At 43.2% G+C, this 20,414-nt stretch overlaps 1 protein-coding gene across 1 annotated transcript in view; it reads left to right on the forward strand.

Annotated features, from left to right (window-relative positions):
- Positions 1-15,512, forward strand: part of MFAP5 (microfibril associated protein 5) — a 102,997-nt gene extending 87,485 nt beyond the window's left edge. The window contains exons 5-8 of the mRNA XM_073595978.1: positions 5,533-5,568; positions 10,216-10,303; positions 11,686-11,759; positions 14,709-15,512. Coding sequence (XP_073452079.1) covers positions 5,533-5,568; positions 10,216-10,303; positions 11,686-11,759; positions 14,709-14,788 — 278 coding nt within the window. The 3' untranslated portion in view covers positions 14,789-15,512. The remainder of the gene's footprint in view (positions 1-5,532; positions 5,569-10,215; positions 10,304-11,685; positions 11,760-14,708) is intronic.
- The last annotated feature ends 4,902 nt before the right edge of the window (positions 15,513-20,414 follow it).

Consider the following 20,414-nt stretch of genomic DNA (forward strand, 5'->3'; position numbering starts at 1 on the left):
GACAGCTATATGTAAAAAAAAAAAAGAATTGCAAAAAAATCAGGAAAAAAAACAAAACAGCATGGGTCTTCCCCGACGCCCCCCCCCCCCAATCCATACCAGGCTCTTCAGGTCTGGTATGGATTGGAGGCGGAAACCCACGGCAAAAATGTTTTAAATTAAAATGGTGTGGGGTTCCCCTCCAAATGGGTCTGGTATGCATTTGGGGGACCCAACTTTTTTTTTTTTTACCTTCAGCTGCAAGTGGGGAACCCCACTGACAGCTGATGACTTATTGGTTGTTAAGGACCCAGCGGCTGGCTTCCCGGCCCACACCTCTGCAACCATCTATATACAGTGTGCTTTAAAGAGAAAAAAACCCACAAAATTCATGAAAACATGCAAAAATGCATCAAAAAGGCGGGTTTAAAAACTAAAAACACATCGCAAAACGCGCCTGAAAAACGCATCAACCACAACGGCATATGTGAACCTAGACTTAAATAACTTCCAGTTTTTGTTCAATGTGTACAGTAATTATACGGAAATAATAGAAAATAGCGCATGATCAGAAGCAAAGAACAGCCCAGAAGACGCTAGTACAGGGGTGCTCAACCTGTCCCCCCCACAGGCCACATGTGGCCCTTGACCGCAAACCAGGGAAGAGAACCTCTATTATATCCTGCAGGTTTGGTGCGCTTTCTGAAAGTGCACCAAAACTTCTGAATGCAGGAGTTTTGGTGCCTCTTCAGAAAGTGCGCCACACCCACAAGATATCATAGAAGTCTATGGCAAAGCACAGCAAACCCACGGGAAAGCGAGTAAATTGCAGTGCATCAATGTGAAAGCAGCCTTATAAGGGACTCAGGGCAGTAAGAGCTAATTTACATTTGTGGTTTGAGGGGCAGTAAAACCCCATAGTTGAGACGTGTTTTTAACACACACCCCCAACCACTGGTGTAGCATCAGGGGTCGCAGTGGTGACCCTGCTCCATACTCAGGGGGCCTATGCAGCCTCCCTGTCTTATTTTGTTTTACACATGGACACGAGGGGCGATGGAGTACATATACAGGAACTGATCCTCTCCATTCTCCTCCTGTAACTGCAGAAAGCAGGCTTCCCCTTCTCTCCCTCCCATTGGCATTCAGCGGCTGCAGCAGGAAAATGTCCATTCTGCTATTCAAAATAAAAAATTCTCACCATTCTGAACCATTTCATTTCATTGTGGTCAAGACCGGTTACCAAATCACTTAAGTGGCCCTCGGCCTTCAAAAAGTTGAGCACCCCTGCGCTAGTACATAGCTATATTTGTCTACGTTTGTCTTTGTTGTTTGAGAATTTTCCAACAAGTTAATATCATTCTCGGTTACATCATGACACGCCCCTTCATTCGCACCGTCATGCATGACGATCCTTTGTCTGACTTTCCCACAGTGTGTACAAGGTTTAAGACTTCAAAACAGGCTTCAGCTTTTCTACCGCCCAGATCACACCCCCTCTAAAGCAGTGGTTCTCAACCTCAGTCCTCAAGTGCCCCCAACAGGCCATGTTTGCAGGTTTTCTTTTATCATGCACGGGTGCTTTAAATCAGAGTCAATGGCTTGGTATTTTGGACAGCTATTTTATCTAAGAGAAATTCCTAAAACATGGAATGTTGGGGGTACTTGAGGACCAAGGTTGAGAACCACTGATCTAATGCGTTTCACCCACTACTGTAATCCAGAAGTGGGTGAAACGCCTTAGAGGGTGTGGTCTGGGTGAAGGAAAAGATGAAGCCTGTTTTTTGAAGTCTTATGCTGGCCATACACTATACGAAAAATCGGCCGAAAAATCGTTCGTATAGACACTTCGTTCGTTTTTCGGCAAGTTAATGGGCACAAATCGATAATCGTTTGTGACGTTTTTGTGGGAAAAAAACGAACGGGAAGTTTGGAAAATTTCTGCCGAACGTACGATAAATTGCAAGGTTAATGTGTTTCCCGTCCGAACTGTCTGCACTAGGTATATGTAAAAAAAACGAACAAAAAATTATTTATTCATGTCCACTGAACAATTTATCGGTCATTATATGATGGCACGATCGTTTGCGGTCACGGTCGAACGTTCGTTTTTCGAAAATGGGTTCGGCCGATTTTCTGTATAGTGTATGGCCAGCATTAGAATCTGGCAGCTTCAGTATGTGCTAATATCTTCTGCTTGTTGTCTATACAGTTGGGCGAGTTTGGCCCCTGTTTAGCTGCACCCATCAGTGTTTGTGGAACCACTGGACTGAAAACTTTGGTGCTCTTATCTTTGTATTGGACCTCTGTCTGTAGGTGCAAAAATCGGCACCACCTTGATATACAGGTGCATCTAAAAAAAATTGAATATCATTAAAAGTTAATTAATTTCAGTAATTCAATTCAAAAAGTGAAACTTGTATGTTATATAGATTCATTACAGAGTGATATAGTCTTTTAGTTTTCTTTTAGTTTTGAGGATTTTGGCTTACAGCTAGTGAAAACCCCAAATTCAGTATCTCAGAAAATATTACATAAGATCAATACAAAAAGGGATTTTTAATACAGAAAAATATGTCCATGTACAGTATAGTATGCACTCAATACTTGGTCGGGGCTCCTTTTGCATAAATTACTGCATCAATGTGGCGTTGCTTGGAGGAAATCAGCCTGTGGCACTGCTGAGGTGTTATGGAAGCCCAGGTTGCTTTGGTAACGGCCTTCAGCTCATCTGCATTGTTGGGTTTGGTGTCTCATCTTCCTCTTGACAATACCCCACAGATTCTCTATGGGGTTTAGGTCAGGCGAGTTTGCTGGCCAGTCAAGCACAGTGATACCATGATCAAGTATTGGTACTTTTGGCAGTGTGGGCAGGTGCCAAGTCCTGCTGGAAAATGAAATCAGCATCTCCATAAAGCTGGTCAGCAGAGGAAAGCATGAAGTGCTCTAGAATTTCCTGGTAGAGGGCTGCGCTGACTTTAGACTTGATAAAACACAGTGGACCAACACCAGCAGATGACATGGCTCCCTAAACCATCACTGACTGTGGAAACTTCACACTGAATCTCATGCAATTTGGATTCTGTGCCTCTCCACTCTTCCTCCAGACTCTGGGATCTTGATTTCCAAATAAAATGCAAAATTTACTTTCATCCAAAAAGAGGACTTTGGGCCACTGAACAACAGTTCAGTCCTTTTCTCCTTAGCCCAGATAAGATGCTTCTGATGTTGCCTCTGATTTAGGAGTGGCTTGACACAAGAAATGCGACAGTTGTAGCCCATGTCCTACATATGTCAGTGTGTGGTGGCTCTTGAAGCACTGACACCAGCAGTAGTCCACTCCTTGTGAATCTCCCCCAAATTCTCAAATGGCCTTTGCTTCACAATCCTCTCAAGGCTGCGGTTATCCCTGTTGCTTGTGCACCTTTTTTCTACCACACCTTTCTCTTCCACTCAACTTTCCTTTAATATGCTTGAATACAGCACTCTGTGAACAGCAAGCTTTTTTAGCAATTACCTTTTGTGACTTACCGTCCTTGTGGATGTTGGTGTCAATGACTGTCTTCTGGACAACTGTCAAGTCAGCAGTCTTCCACATGATTGTGTAACCTACTGAACGAGACTGAGAGACCATTTAAAGGCTCAGGAAACCTTTAGGCTGGGTTTACACTATTGCGAATTGGATGTGGCTTTCTCCACATCCAATTCGCATAGCAGGAGATTGCGATGATCTATGGAAGCGGTTCAAATTTTTGCAGCGGCTCCGGTGTGAATTGCACAGGAGCCTTGTACATCTTTTGGTCCGTTTCAGGTCCCAATTAAACCTAAAATTTGGTCTGAAATCGGACCTGAAATGGTGAATGGAGACGGACCGGACTCCTGCTGTGAGCCGCTGCAATCTCTAGTGTGAACCCAGCCTTACAGGTGTTTTGAGTTAATTATTTGATTAGTGTGACACCATGAGCCTACAATATTGAGTTGTTTCACATCATTTTCATTTTCTGAGATGTTGAATTTTGGGTTTTCACTAGCTATAAGCTATAATCATCAAAATTAAAAGAAAGAAATGCTTGAAATATATCACTTGATGTGCAATGAATCTATATAAGTTTCACTTTTTGAATTGAATTACTGAAATAAATGAACGTTTTGATGATATTCTAATTTTTTGAAATGCACCTGTACATGAGGAGAAAGTGAATAAATGGCTCTTTATGCAGAGGGAAGGAAGGAACCTACATTTTTCAGCCACCCTACCCCTATGTGCTAAGATTAGCACAGGGCCACGTGGTGTCCTCATTCCATTTGTTCATGCATGGTCATAATCTTGGTTGGTTGGTTGGTCGGTCATAATCTTGGTGGTGGGTTGGTTGGTCATAATCATGGTGGGTTGGTTAGTCATAATCTTGGTTGGTTGGTCAGTAATAATCTTGGTGGGTTAGTTGGTCATAATCTTGGTGGGTTAGTTGGTCAAAATTTTAGTTGGTTGGTCATAATCTTGGTGGGTGGGTTGGTTGGTCATAATGTAAAACATATACAAAGATTTCCAAGCTCAAATTTACCAACCAGCCAGCGACCAACCAAATTGACCTGCCTAACAATATGCGTCAAGAACAGGGGTTTAGTCTGCACACATTTGCAAATACATGCATAAACTACAGAACCCTTCAAGGCACCCTGTTTTTTCTAGTCCCTTACTCTAACTTCTGAATCGCCACAATAGGAGCACATGCATTTTAATGGTTAGTCAAAGGGCAGGTGAGCCTGGAAGGAGCCCATCCCTCCTTAAAGGTACAGGGGCACACTAAACACCCAGCACATAGCACTATGGCAGCAAAGAATTTAGTGCACTGCCTGACCAATATAATCAAAAATACAAACAAGTGGCCACTGCCCCCACCTATAACTGGTCTTTGCAGCAAGGAGCACTGGAAGGGAGACGTAAGTCAAACAAATAAAAAAAGATTTCCAAGCTCAAACTTACCAACCAAAAATGCATGTGCTCCCATTGTGGAGACTCAGAAGTTAGAGTCAGGGATTACAGAAATCAGGGGTCCTTGATGGGGCCTGTAGCTTACGCATGTATTTGCAAATGTGTGCAGACTAAACCGCTGTTCTTAACGCATATTGTTAGACAGGTCAATTTGGTTGGACGCTGGCTGGTTGGTAAATTTAAGCCTGGAAATCTTTTGATTTGTTTGACATATGTCCCCCTTCCAGCGCTCCTTACTGTAAAGAACAGTTATAGGTGGGGGCAGTGGCCACTTGTTTGTATGGTTGGCCATAATCTTGGTTGGTTGGTCGGTCGGTCACAATCTTGATTGGTTGGCCAGTAATAATCTTGTTGTTTTGGTTGGTCATAATCTTGGTTGGTTGGTCATAATCTTGGTGGGTTGGTTGGTCATAATCTTGGTGGGTTGGTTGGTCATAATCTTGGTGGGTTGGTTGGTCATAATCTAGGTGAGTTGGCTGGTCATAATCTTGGTGGGTTGGTTGGTTAAAATCTTGGTTGGATTTGTTTAGAAAGTGTAATGTAACCTGTCTGTGTTCCAGTTGACCCTGCGGATAAAGTTACACCAACCACTGGAGGTAAGCAAATATAACAAATATATAGATTGTAGAAAGAACATCTGCAGGTTGATGCATATCACATAAATTAGCGCAAACCACAGAATTGATGTTTAAAGAACAGTACATGGTAGCCAGTCAGAAACCCTCTCCAGGGCTTGTTCACCCATCCAGCCTACCTGAACTGGGGCATGCGGCAGCTTGAGGATGTACACATGCTTTGGGGATGCTTTGCTTTGTGGCTGCGAAAAGCAAATTGTAGGTCACATTTGGCAAGCTGATCATGGCCTATTCAAGTAAATGATCTGCACTGCAACCACATAGATGTGAAGCAGTGGGTTGGCTTTTTCAGGTTAAAAGGGGAGGTGAGATCATCGCCTCTAAAAAGCATTCTATTGCAGATTACATTTACAAAGGGATGGTGAGGTCTGCTGCATGTGGACATGAGCCATTTGAGGGTTTTTTAAATATTAAAAATAATTTAACAGCTTCCCGACCAACCGCCGCAGTTATGCTGCAGCAGGTTGGCTCCCCTGCGCGAGCCGTCATAGCTATACTTTGGCTCGCGGGGTCGAAATAGCAGGCGTGCGCACGCCTCCGCACAGCAGGGGTGCCGGTGCCAGTGGCCGATGGTCGCAATGACCACCGGCCACGAGCGATCGTGAGCAGAAGAGACAGAACAGGGACATATGTGTGTGTGTAAACACACACTTCCCTGTTCTGTTCTGACAGGAGTGACAGATCGTGTGTTCCTACTAGCTAGGAACCACGATCCGTCACTTCTTCTAGGTCAGTCCCCTCCCCCTTTAGTTAGAATCACCTCCCAGGGAACATAATTAACCCCTTGATCGCCCCCTAGTGTTAACCCCTTCACTGCCAGTGACATTTTTACAGTAATCAATGCAATTTTATAGCATTGATCGCTGTATTAATGCCAATGGTCCCAAAAATGTGTCAAAATTGTCTGATGTGTCCTCCATAATGTTGTAGTCAGGATAAAAATCGCAGATCGCCGCCATTACCAGTACAAAAAAAAAAAAATAATAAAAATGCTATAAATCTATCCCCTATAGACGCTATAACTTTTGGGCAAACGAATCAATATACGCTTATTGCGATTTTTTTTTTTTTTTTTACCAAAAATATTTAGAAGAATACATATCGTCCTAAACTGAGGAAAAAAATTGTTTTTTTTTATATATTTTTGGGGGATATTTATTATAGCAAAAAGTAAAAAATATTGCGTTTTTTTCAAAATTGTCACTCTTTTTTTGTTTATAGCGCAAAAAATAAAAACCACAGAGGCGATCAAATACCACCAAAAGAAAGCTCTATTTGTGGGAAAAAAAGGATGTCAATTTTGTTTGGGTACAGCGTCGCACGACCGTGCAATTGTCAGTTAAAGCGACTCAGTGCTGAATCGCAAAAAGTGCTCTGGTCAGGAAGGGGGTAAATTCTTCCGGGGCTGAAGTGGTTAAAAACAAAATAGAGATTAGCATATGACTTAATTATGGTTTTTGCTTGCAGCCAGAAGATGGCGCTCTATGCAAGCTCAATCCCTTTTGTGACAGCTGAATTGTAGTCGTACAATACAGCCGTTCTTTCATTTTACCTGAAACCGTTCCATGCATTGCCATAGGTTGACCTGTGTTGCATTAAAGAGTAACTCCACTTTTGTTGAGAAAAAAACATTTCCCTCTGGGTAATCTATGTACATTGCCGGGATTTTATCAAACTTTGTTGCAGATTTCTACCATGTTGTGAGGAACATGTGGTGGCTGCCTTAGTTTTCTTTCTTTTTTTTTAGTTCCCCCCCCCCCCCCCGTTTTCCCCTGGTGATCTGTACAGTAACACTCCTCCTGTGTTCGAGCGCCCCCACTCTGGATGAAGAAGCACAAGGGGCACCTTTGGACAGCAGCATTGTCAGTCTGGGGGGAATGGAGTATTAGATGGGCTAGCAGATTTAGATGCACTAAAAAATTAAATCCAAACTCCAGCTAATACTTTATAATCAGTTGCAGCAAACAGGTTTTCTTTCCTTTTGGGATAAAGATTTTACATAATTAAAAAAAAGCTGATCATAAGCACCCCTGTCAGTGGTAAATGGTTTGTCTCATCCCTGTAAACTGATACATTCTGCTGGACAGCTTACTAACAGATTTACTGGCTGGATCACCAGATGAAAGAAAGCCTAAAAAAGAAAATGAATGCAGCCATCACATCTAGGAATTGATAAGCTGCTGTATAAGAAATGTTTGATTTAATGTTTTGGGAGGTGCGGGAAACCTCACCATAGAAGGTGTCATGCAATGTGTCAAGTATGGTGTAATGCAATGTGTCATGCAAGGTGACATAGAAGGTGTCATGCAAGGTGACAGAAGATGTCATGCAAAGTGGAATGTAAGGTGTCATGCAAAGTGACATGTAAGGTGTCATGCAAGGTGACATGTAAGGTGTCATGCAAGGTGTCATGCAAGGTGTCATGTAAAGTGTCATGCAAGGTGACATGCAAAGTGACATGTAAGGTGTCATGCAAGGTGACATGCAAGGTGACATGCAAGGTGTCATGCAAAGTGACATGTAAGGTGTCATGCAAGGTGACATGTAAGGTGTCATGCAAGGTGTCATGCAAGGTGACATGCAAGGTGACATGCAAGGTGTCATGTAAAGTATCATGCAAGGTGTCATGTAAGGTGTCTTGCAAGGTGTCATGCAATTGACATGTAAGGTGTCATGTAAGGTGTCATATAAGGTGTCATGCAAGGTGTCATGCAAAGTGACATGTGAGGTGTGATGTAAGGGTTCATGCAATGTGTCATGCAATGCATCACACAGATGTGAAAGGTCCCTTAAAGTTTTCAGCCATTTTTTGGCATTTATGTAAATTCATTGGGTATTGTCCCAAGAGGGAAATAAGAACACAGAATGGGATTAGTTTCTGAAGCTAACCTGCGTTTTCTCGATGCTTTTGCTGATATAACTCATCCAGACCTCAAGTAGCAGCTCACAAGCCACAGGTGGCCCCCGGCTCCCTTTAGTGTGGCTCCACTTTCTGCAGGTGTTCAGTGATTGTCTATCGGAAACCTGCTTCATCACACATCTCCTGTTAGCGTGACACGACAGGTTATGACTGATTTTCAGATCATCTCATAGAGGGGCTGCTTCACACCCATCCAGCTTTTATTTATTTATTCATGCAAAACCATTATCGTATCCCTGGAAGTAACGCACACAGAAGTAAATGGCGTTAAACTGCCAGTAATGCACACAGAAGTAAATGGCGTTAAACTGGCAGTAACGCAATCAAATAGACAGTGTTCAACCGTCACTACACTGATGCTATCTGAACTGTCCCTACTCTAGCTATACACTAATGTAAAGATTACTGACACGGTCTCACTGCACTACACTGAAACTATCTGAGCTGTCCCTACTCTAGCTGCACACTATGAAAAGCTGAATGATGGTCCTCCTCACTACACTCACACTATCCCTAGACTGACACTAAACTAATATTCTACACTGACAATTGAAGCAAAATAGCACAGTATAGCATACTAACTAACTGATAGCACTGAACAGAGCCCTGATCTATCTCTCTCCACGCCGAAATGACACTGAAAATGGCTGCCATTGAAAGAATACTTTTATACTGTGGAGCGGGAATGAGACACGATTGGCTAAAGTCATGATGACAGTGTCCAATCGTGACTCTGACAGTGCTCTGTGCCCTGATCAGGGCTTGCAATGCACTGTTCAGCGGCGCAATGCATTGTGGTCGGTCCGGGGGGCTGAACAAATGGTCGAATGAACCATTTGTTCTGCTGTTCGCCGAACGACCGAACAACGAACGTTCAGCCCGAACTTATGCTCAGGCCAAACCATTCACCCATCCCTACTCCTGATGACATCGGCACTGTGCAGCCAATCATTGGAGCCTATTGGTTTTAGGTATTATAACTGTCTCCTGAAGCATGTCTCAAGTCTCCAACAACTCATATAGCATGTCTGCAGTCTCTGACCATCTCTTGTATCATGTCTGCAGTCTCTGACCAGCTATTGTATCATGTCTGCTTTCTCGGACTATCTCAGGTATCATGTCTGCACTCTCTGACCAGCTATTGTATCATGTCAATTGTCTCTGACGATCTCTTGTATTATACATATTGTCTTTGACTATATCCTGTTAGGTGTCCGCGGTCTCTGACAATTAATATTCACTGAATTTTAATGTGTGATAATGGGGGGCCACACTAGAGGCTCCCATATCAAGAAAGTTCACTGCTCTACAATGCTTGCTGCTGACTCTGTCTGCAGTTGTGGGATTGGGCCACCAGATGGAGCCATCCCCTTGGTTACTTTTTGCCTAGTGTCCATGCAGATGGCACTATAACCCTCTGGTTCTAATCAAAGTGGTGTCCCTCCAGAAAAGAATATTACAGAAAGTACAGACATTTTATTTTTTTAACTGGGAGAATAGCAATGGCAGCCAATATATTAATTGGAGGTTTTCGCATTGTTTGAAAATCTTTTCAAGTACTATTTTTTTTTTTTTTTTTTTTTTGCTGTCATGTTTGAATGGGACTCACAAGCTGAGGGGGGTCTGTACTATGCAGCAGGTTCCGCCCCCAATCTTCATCCTCTCTTTTTTTTTTTTTTCTCTGGCAGACTGTAAGGAGGTGGAGTATCCCTGCACTCGGGTGTACTCCGTACAGAAGCCGGTAAAGCAATGCATCAGCTACTTGTGTGTCACCAGGTACGACCAAACCCTTTAAATTCAGCTCTGCTAGGAGAACAAGCAATTGGTTCTGGATTTGTAAAGACCCCGGGCTTAAAATTGAACTCTGGCCAGCTGATAAAAATCCCCTTTTGGTGGTTTATTCCCCTCCCCCCATATAGTAACAGATCTGATGGGGAACTACACTGCATCTGAGCACCACAAAGCAAAAATGCTAGTTTAATTCATTTTTAACATTCAAAACAGACTCCACAATCCATCCATGTCTCTATGCTTTATTTTGCTGAGAAATCACCTTGAAAAACAACCCCCTGGCATTTCTGGCTGTGGCCATCTCAAGTAAGATGGCCAGATGATTCATGTAGCATTTACTTCCTGGAATCTGTCTGCCCTTAGCTCAGGCATACAAGCAGGAAAGGGTGTGCTTAGCTGAGAAACCCCTCCTCCCCTCCTGAAGACCCCTGGGATGTATGACATAATTTGCCTAGGCAAGAAATCAAGAAGTAACTGAAGAAACATAAAAATAAATTGTTTAAAACAAGTAAATATGATATACCTTCCTATTTATTTACTAATGCTAGCAGCATAAGGATCAAATATAGTTACTGTTGATTGAGAGAGTGAAGTTCTACTTTAATATAAGGAGGATCAAACAAAGAAAATAAATATTTAACTTGCTTCTCACTTCCCCAGCAGCCGGTGTTATCCTCCACTCCCACTGCAGCCCCGGATGAACCTGTAATGTCCTTATATACAGTGCAGAACCGTTGCAAGTAGAACCAACGCGTTTTGAGACTTGCCTTCCCCTTTCAGGGCCTCTGCTCCACAACACGCCGGCATGCTGTAGATCCGCTAATCAAATTTATTTTACCCTCTCAGAGCCTAACCGCTCTCCATGAAATACAGCCATGAAGAAGCAGGAGGCAGTTCCCCTGAAACACGTTGCTTCTACTTAAATTCTTTTATCTTAAATAAACAATTATAATAAATCACCAAGTGATGCATTTTTCTGGATACAGGGTGCTCCTCTTATATCACCAAAGTGTTCTAAGCAGTAACAGCCACATTGCCGTTATCAAAAAAGTAGCAGCCCTAGACCCCAATGGAGTCGATCACCTACAGTTGGGGTACAACCCATTGGAAGCAATTCCCTCTATACCCTTCACATAGAATCCTGTCTCCAGGCAGTCTCCAGCCGCACAAGTCCAGCACTGACTCCCCCCCCCCCCCCCAACTTGTTAGCACATGAGCACTCTATTAAGAGATCTATTAATAAATTCAGAACTGCCATCATTTGGGTTTTTAATAGGAGTGTTGAGTTCATTTTTAAATATTATGAAGATTAGAGACCAATTATCAATGGTTGTATCAACACTGACTTTTCTATTTTCTTTTGGAAGTGTACGTCGTGTATACATGGTGAACAAAGAGATCTGTAAGCGGGTTATGTGTAAAGAGGATGAAGTTATACAAGGTAAGTGCTGTTTGTTACAACCAGTAGGTTATGGTTGATTTTACTCTGTTTGCTTAAAGAAAAAGTCTCCTGAGCTTTGCAAAATTAAATACTGGTTTATAAATGTATTTAGAATTACCTGTGTTTGCTTTTCACAAAAATTGCTGAATGATTGTGCAGAAACTCCCTTCTTTATTCCTTTCATTCCTGACTGTTAGCTCCTCCCCTGCCAGAAGCCCAATTTGTGGACATTCCTATTGTTGAGTGCACCTGTCAGGCATTCCTGTTGGGTGCGCTGACATCATTCAAGTGTGTCGGTCTAACAGACGAGTTTCAGAGGCTGCCATGTGCTGTCAACAGTCCTCTGCATATGTGTACTAATGGGGAAACAGAGGCGAGCACTGACATGCCTCCTCCCCCTGCATGACTATTGACTACACATTGTTATTGCTTCCACCCGCTCTGCTATGAGCACGCCTCTGGATCTTTATCAGGAAGGAACTCTGACACACCCCCAATCTCTGTATACATTCTGATGGTTTTGGGTGAGCTCCTGGTGCTGAAGGCAAGTGCTGTCATTGAGTGCTAATTAATTGTCTCCTACAGAGCAGCATAGTTGGACAGCAGTGGTTGGGGGTGGGAGGGGGAGCACACAGTTGATCACACAAGCTCTGGATCCACTGAACCTATCAAAACAAGAGAAAGTGCTACATGCATGCATACATGTCAGGACTTTCTCTTTAGTAGGGACTTTTTACCTGCCATAGGATTTGTATTTCTGTCCAACCAGTCCTGAAATTTTCACAGCTCTATCAACATGGTGACCTGACTTTTGCTGTAGATATATAATGCAGATGGGTCACCCTCCTCCATCCTGTGACTGGGCAGTAAAGGCAAAGCAACAGGCTAATTAAGTTGTGTTCCTGTTATCTCCTTCTGTCAGCATGTTCCCTGTCAGTAAATGTAAATGCAGGCACCTTATTGGCTCCTAGTGCCGCCCCTCCCAGTTTGAGTGCTGTTGTATAACAATAAGTCAAATTCAGTTACTCAGTGTTTCATTCTTGTGCTGGGAGCGAGGAGAGGAAGCTCTATGATGATTTTGAGTTTCCATTGGGTGGAAGACTCTCTCCTCAACCACATGTGCCCAAGTGACCAATCAGCAGCACTGTTGGGTGGGAGAAAAGTATATCAGATGCTCCTACATACTTGGAAGTACCTGGTATTTCTATTTGACTTTGTTATCTGAACCAAGAATCAAAGAGAATGAATGGGCTGCTGGTGGTGTTGACATTAAAGTGCACCTGTAGTTTTGCCCCACTTGAAGGCTTGAAAGCACAAGGTCTCTACACAGGGGTACAGACAGGGGCGGACTGACCATTCAGCCACTCGGGCACTGCTCGAGGCCCCGGGCCACTAGGGGGCCCCATCAGGGTTGCCAGCCTCAGTAAAACCAGGGACAGTATGTAAAAATCTGTGTTTTTTTTTACATTTGTCTCTGAAATGTCCCTTACCGATATCCTTTTGGTCTAAAAATCCCAAGATTATAGCTGCCCCACCTCTCCAGTACCTTCTCAGCCAATAGAAACATGTCTGTGTATACTGTGTGTACGTGTATGTGTAATTGTATACTGTGTGCGTGTATACTGTGTGGCCCCACAATCTCTGATTGCCTGGGGGCCCATAATCTCCTATTGCCCGGGGGCCCCATGAGTTGTCAGTCCGCCCCTGGGTACAGATGATGATGGATGAAAGGGAAAGCCTCCTTAGTCTTTGATCATCTACTCTTTCCTCTTCGTGTTCCCCTCTGATAGGGCCACAGGAGCTCAGGTTTGGTTGGTTGCAATCCAGCGCATGTATTAGTTTGTTCTCCAGCACCTCCTGTAGCCTGAATAACTGTTTATGTATACTGTACCTGGATGAAGATTTTTAAATGTTGACATCGATAGAATGTAGAAACATGTTTTCCTGTGGTTGGGATATGAGTACCTATGCATCCGCCTGGGAAGGAGGATGTACAGCCCATGAGGAACAGTCTGTATTACCATGAATGGGCTACTGGTGGGGTTGGCATTGAAGTGCACCTGTTGTTTTGCCCCACTTGGAGAAAGCACATGGTCTCAGTCTATACACAGGGGTACAGACAATGATGCATAAAAGACAAAGCCTCTTTTGTCTTTGACCATCTACTCCACCCTCTTAGTGTTCCCCTCTGATAGGGCCTCAGGCTTGGTTGGTTACAATCCAGTGTGTGTGTATTAGTTTGTTCTCAAGCACTTCCTGTAGCCTGCATAACTGCTTAAACTGTACCTGGATAAAGTTCTTATATGTTGATATTGGTAAAATGTAGGCAAATTTTCCTGCTGCTGGGATATTAGTAGCTATGCACACACCTGGGAAGGAGCATGTACAACCCATGAGGAGAAGTCTGCATTACCATGAAAGGGCTGCTGATTGGGATGGCACCTGTTGTTGCTTTGCCTCAGTTGGAGAAAGCAAAGGGTCTTTCTACACAGGGGTATAGAAGATAATGGATGGAAGAGAAACCCTCCTTTGTCTTTGGCCATCCACTCCTTCCTCTCTGTGTTCTCCTCTAATAGGGACCCAGGAGCTTAGGTTTGGTTGGTAACAATTTAGTGTGTGTATTAATTTGTTCTCAAGCATCTCCTGCAGCCTGAATTACTGCTTATACTGTACCTGGATGAAGTTATTTTATATGCTGACATTGATAAAATGTAGAAACATGTTTTTCAACGTGTGAGATATGAGTAGCTATGCATCTGACTGGGGAGGAGCATGTACGGCCCATCAGGAGCAGTCTGCATTACCATGAATGGTCTGCTGGTGGGGTTGGCATTTAACTGCACCTGTTGTTTTGTCCCACTTGAAGGAAGCGTGAGGAACAGTCTGCATTACCACCAGTTTTGATCAGAATCTCACTGCTTGTCTTTTTTGTTTTTTTTTCCAACATAGATGAAAAGTGTCGCCAGCTAGCCGGACTTCCGCCACGGCGCCTCCCGCCACCAGAGGAAGAGACTGTGGATGGAAATTAAGCAAACTAAAACTGCAATGAACCTCAATTATAACCCCACCCAGTATTATAAAGCCCAACCCTGTGCCCCAGTTTAAAGAGCACTGACATTAGATTAAAGAATGACATGTTTATATCCTTACACTCCCTTGTTCCTAGTAGTAGTATTAAGCCGATGTTGTGGATTATTTACTGTGGCCAGCCTGGCATTGAGTGACAACCAGTGGCACTATGGGGTTGACAATGGAGCAGACCATTATTCTGCAACTCCTTTCATCAAAAGCCTTCTTTATGGAGTCACATTCAGTCATGACTGATAGTACCAACAGTACTGCTGACTGGTACTTGATCATTCACACACACAGTGGGAACCTGTTATGAGAGGCCTATGGGGATTTTTTAATTGCAGGGTATGCCCATCTTCTGAAATGTGTAGGCTTCCATTGCTGACCTCCTTCTTAAAATGATAGTTCCCTTGCTGTCGTGCTGATCAGTGTTACAAGGTTACCTTGTACAGTCTGAATGATCACTGGGGAGTGGATACTGAGGACATTTTTTCACCTGCCTGCAACAGACTGATGGCATGATTCCCTAAGGTTTTTATGCTCTGCTTGAACACTGTGGGTTGAGGCTCAAAATGTTTTTTGTAAAAATAACAGTAAAGCTTTTTATATAAAGTGGGGACGGAAAGTATTCAGACCCCCTTAAATTTTTCACTCTTTGTTATATTGCAGCCATTTGCTAAAATCATTTAAGTTCATTTTTTTTTCTCATTAAGGTACACACAGCACCCCATATTGACAGAAAAACTCAGAATTGTTGACATTTTTGCAGATTTATTAAAAAAGAAAAACTGAAATATCACATGGTCCTAAGTATTCAGACCCTTTGCTCAGTATTTAGTAGAAGCACGCTTTTGATCTAATACAGCCATGAGTCTTTTTGGGAAAGATGCAACAAGATTTTCACACCTGGATTTGGGGGATCCTCTGTCATTCCTCCTTGCAGATCCTCTCCAGTTCTGTCAGTTTGGATGGTAAACGTTGGTGGACAGCCATTTTTAGGTCTCTTCAGAGATGCTCAATTGGGTTTAAGTCAGGGCTCTGGCTGGGCCATTCAGGAACAGTCACGGAGTTGTTGTGAAGCCACTCCTTCGTTATTTTAGCTGTGTACTTAGGGTCATTGTCTTGTTGGAAGCTAAACCTTCGGCCCAGTCTGAGGTCCTGAGCACTCTGGAGAAGGTTTTCGTCCAGGATATCCCTGTACTTGGCCGCATTCATCTTTCCCTCAATTGCAACCAGTTGTCCTGTCCCTGCAGCTGAAAAACCCCCACAGCATGATGCTGCCACCACCATGCTTCACTGTTGGGACTGTATTGGACAGGTGATGAACAGTGCCTGGTTTTCTCCACACATACTGCTTAAAATTAAGGCCAAAAAGTTCTATCTTGGTCTCATCGGACCAAAGAATCTTATTTCTCACCATCTTGGAGTCCTTCAGGTGTTTTTTAGCAAACTCCATGCGGGCTTTCATGTGTCTTGCACTGAGGAGAGGCTTCCGTCGGGCCACTCTGCCATAAAGCCCCAACTGGTGGAGGGCTGCAGTGATGGTTGACTTTCTACAACTTTCTCCCATCTCCCAACTGCATCTCTGGAGCTCAGCCACAGTGATCTTTGGGTTCTTCTTTACCTCTCTCACCAAGGCTCTTCTCCCCTGATAGCTCAGTTTGGCCGGACGGCCAGCTCTAGGAAGGGTTCTGGTTGTCCCAAATGTCTTCCATTTAAGGATTATGGAGGCCACTGTGCTCTTAGGAACCTTAAGTGCAACAGAAATTTTTTTTGTAACCTTGGCCAGATCTGTGCCTTGCCACAATTCTGTCTCTGAACTCTTCAGGCAGTTCCATTAACTTCATGATTCTCATTTGCTCTGACATGCACTGTGAGCTGTAAGGTCTTATATAGACAGATGTGTGGCTTTCCCAATCAAGTCCAATCAGTATAATCAAACACAGCTGGACTCAAATGAAGGTGTAGAACCATCTCAAGGATGATCAGAAGAAATGGACAGCACCTGATTTTAAATATGAGTGTCACAGCAAAGGGTCTGAATACTTAGGACCATGTGATATTTCAGTTTTTCTTTTTTAATAAATCTGCAAAAATGTCAACAATTCTGTGTTTTTCTGTCAATATGGGGTGTTGTGTGTGTACATTAATGAGGAAAAAAATAAACTTAAATGATTTTAGCAAATGGCTGCAATATAACAAAGAGTGAAAAATTTAAGGGGGTCTGAATACTTTCCGTCCCCACTGTATGTATTATACTATTGACGTATATTGCAACAAGTCAGAGGTGTATTCATCCAGACTTTTTAGGTTTATAATGCAAGGTAAAGCAACAGGTTTACTTTAAGGCCCCCTTTCCCACCAGTACATACACAATGTGGCCAAAAGCATGTGGACACCTGACCCTCACATATGAGCTTGTTGGATATCCTATTCCAAAACCATGGTCATTAATATGGAGTTGGTGCCCCCTATGTGGCCATAACTGACTCCACTCCTCTGGAAAGGCACAAAATGTTGAAGTGTGTCTATGGGAATGTGTATCCGTTTTGCCAGAAGAATATTTGTGAGGTCAGGTATTGATGTTGGGTGAGAAGACCTGGCTCAAAATCGGTGCACCAATTCAACCCAAATGTGCTCAGTAGAGCTGAGGTTAGCCATTTTTCTACGCCAAAGTCAACAAAACATATCTTTTTGGAGATGGCTCTGTACATAAAGGCTCAGTCATCATGGAGCAGAAAAGAATCTTCACCCAACTGGTACCACGAGGTTGGGATGTGTGTCTGTTTTGCAAGAAAAGCATTTGTGAGGTCAGGTGATGATGTTGGGTGAGAAGACTTGGCTCAAAATTGGTGTTCCAATATAATTTAAAGATGCTCAGATAGTGTGTTCAGATCAGCCTGTTTTCCACACCTAACTCAACAAACCTTTTTAGAGCTGGCTGTGTACACAAAGGCGGTCTTGATTGAGTAGAAACTGACCTTTACCCAACTGGTACAACAATGTTGGAATGTTTGTGTTAATAGTACCCTTTATTAAAAACACCTGAACTTAATCATTTGGGAGAGGTGTACACAAACATTTAGCCATGTAGGTAGGTGTGAGGGTTAAATGTCTACAGATATTTGGCTATATAGTGTATCTATAATTCTTTCCCTAGTTTCCCAGCTGGAGCCCAAAAAGGAATCCTTGTGTAAGTTCTAGATAAGACTTAAACAGGGCTAACAGTCTAACACCTATATGGCATCACTGAGCCAATCCATATGTACCAACAATGTCACATGCTCCTTCATGCCTAGAAGTACTCAGTAGTTTCTTCACTCCCTGCAACTATAGGGAGTAGTGGAAGAGTGAAAGGGGACCTTCACCCAATAAAACTACTTTTGAACTCCTTGTTCCTCCCCCTCCCAACTCCATAATTACTTTTTTTTTTTTAAGGTTTTCTAGATGATGTAGCCACCCCCAACCCCCTTTGCACATGTGCATATATGCCACATGTCCTTGGAATCTAACAGACTGCGCAGTCGCAACAGTTTCCCATGCATGTGCGCAGATGCCATGAGGATAAAGGTTCCAGATACCAGTGTTGTGCAGGAAATAAAACATTTTGGAGGTGGTCTGTGGGAATTTGTGTCTGTTCCACTAGACGAACATTTGTGAGATCAGGTACTAATGTTGAGCAAGAACTCCTCGCTCAAAATGTTTCCAAATTAACTCTAAAGGTGTTGAGGAGGGTTGAGGTCAACCATTCTTCTGCTGGCTCTGCAAGACTTGACACAAGATAATATAAAATTGCGGCATGGAAGAGGAGGGGCAGGGTGAACATATCGGGGGACCAAAGTTCCTCTTGGTTCCTCACAGACACAGCCCACTCTGCTCTATGGGCAGCCGGATGAAAACTGATCACCTGTCCATTTACACCCGCCTGCCCTCCAAAACAATCCAGCCAAATGGAGGGGAACGGATCCCTGTGTTTTTTTTTTGGCCAGAATGGGCCCAGAGGTAGCCAGGTGTAAATAAATGGTCACAAGTCTATTTACATCTGTCGCTCCATAAAGGAAAATAGAGGGTCCGAAAGGAAAGGGACATTATAAAGAAAAGGTGAGTATGTAATGCTGGGAAGGGCATTAAAGAGAACCTGTTTCTTTGCCTTCCATGAGTAAAACACATGTTTGCTTTAGGTGTTGGAGGTAATTTGGGAAATGTTCACTATTTTGGAGTTCAGGTTGTGTTAAAGGTTTAGGCATGGGGAGAGTGAAGTATTAGGGGGGGCTTTACACTTGTTCTTGGCACTAAGAGCTCTGTGCTTAAAACTATCAATAAATAATGTACCGCACGCGCAAAATATCCTCCACTGTGTATGTATGACAGGTACCCTTTAAGCAATGGCTGAGTTGCAGTACATAGAACTTGATTTTTCCCTGTCGCTGTATTTGTTCCTCTGTATCCCAATATACGTAACAATGCTACAGTTATCACATAAAGACAAATAATAAAACCAATGCTGTCATGTCTCTTTATGTGCCTGGAAATGTATTATATACAGCATGCCATTATCCGAAAGCATACAGCTTCTATATTATATGTGTTTCTGCTGCAACTCTGACTCATATCCACCATTACAGTATTATTAACTGCAATCATTTCTTGTGCAGATAGCCTTATGGCACAATTACCAACTACATTCAATAGCCAACCACCATAGGAGCTTGTTGGACATCTCATTCTCAGATCATGGCCATTGGTTGAAGTTTACTTCCCTTTCTGGATATAACACTCCTTCACAATTCTGAGAAGTCTTTCCACCAGATTTTGGAGGGTGTCTGTAGAAATTTGTACCTATTCAGGCAAAAGAGCATTTGGAAGGTCAAATACGGTTAAACGGTCAATCCACCCACTGTTTGGTAGATGCTAGAGAGGTATACCCCCTGAGAGTGTATTTTGTTGCTTAGGGACTTTATTGGTGAGAACTCTAGAGTGAGTTCCTGGGTCCGTACATCTGCTGTGCCCATTATTAGGGGGTTCTCGCCATCTCCATGTTGGATTCTTGGGTCTGCTATGCCCATTATGATGGGTTTCCACCATTCTTGTGTTGAGTTCTGTAAACCTGATGTGGCCACTATGAGGGGCTCCCAGCATCCCTGCACTGAGTTTCCTTATTATAAGGGGCTCGCACCTTCCCTGTGCTGAGTTACTAGCTCTGCACACCTGCTGTACCCATTATGAGGGAATCCCAGCAGCATCTCTTTTCTGAGTTCCCAGATATGCACTCCTGCTGTTTTTTTTTTTTTGTTTTGGCAGAAGAATAGATCCAGGATCCTTAAAAGCAGCTTTCGTAACAATCGGGAGTACCGTATATACTCAAGTATAAGCCGAGTTTTTCAGCCCATTTTTTAGGCTGAAAAATCCCCCCTCAGCTTATACTCGAGTGAGCCGTACCTTTCATTACTAAAACAGCGTGTGTCTCCCGCTGTGTTATGCATTCTGTTCCGATATTTTTCATTACTAAAACAGAGTGTGTCTCCCGCTGTGTGATGCATTCTGTTCCCGTATCTGTCATTACTAAAGCAGCATGTGTAACAG

Source organism: Aquarana catesbeiana, linkage group LG08, assembly GCF_042186555.1.
Source record: "Aquarana catesbeiana isolate 2022-GZ linkage group LG08, ASM4218655v1, whole genome shotgun sequence".
Lineage (NCBI taxonomy): Eukaryota > Metazoa > Chordata > Amphibia > Anura > Ranidae > Aquarana > Aquarana catesbeiana.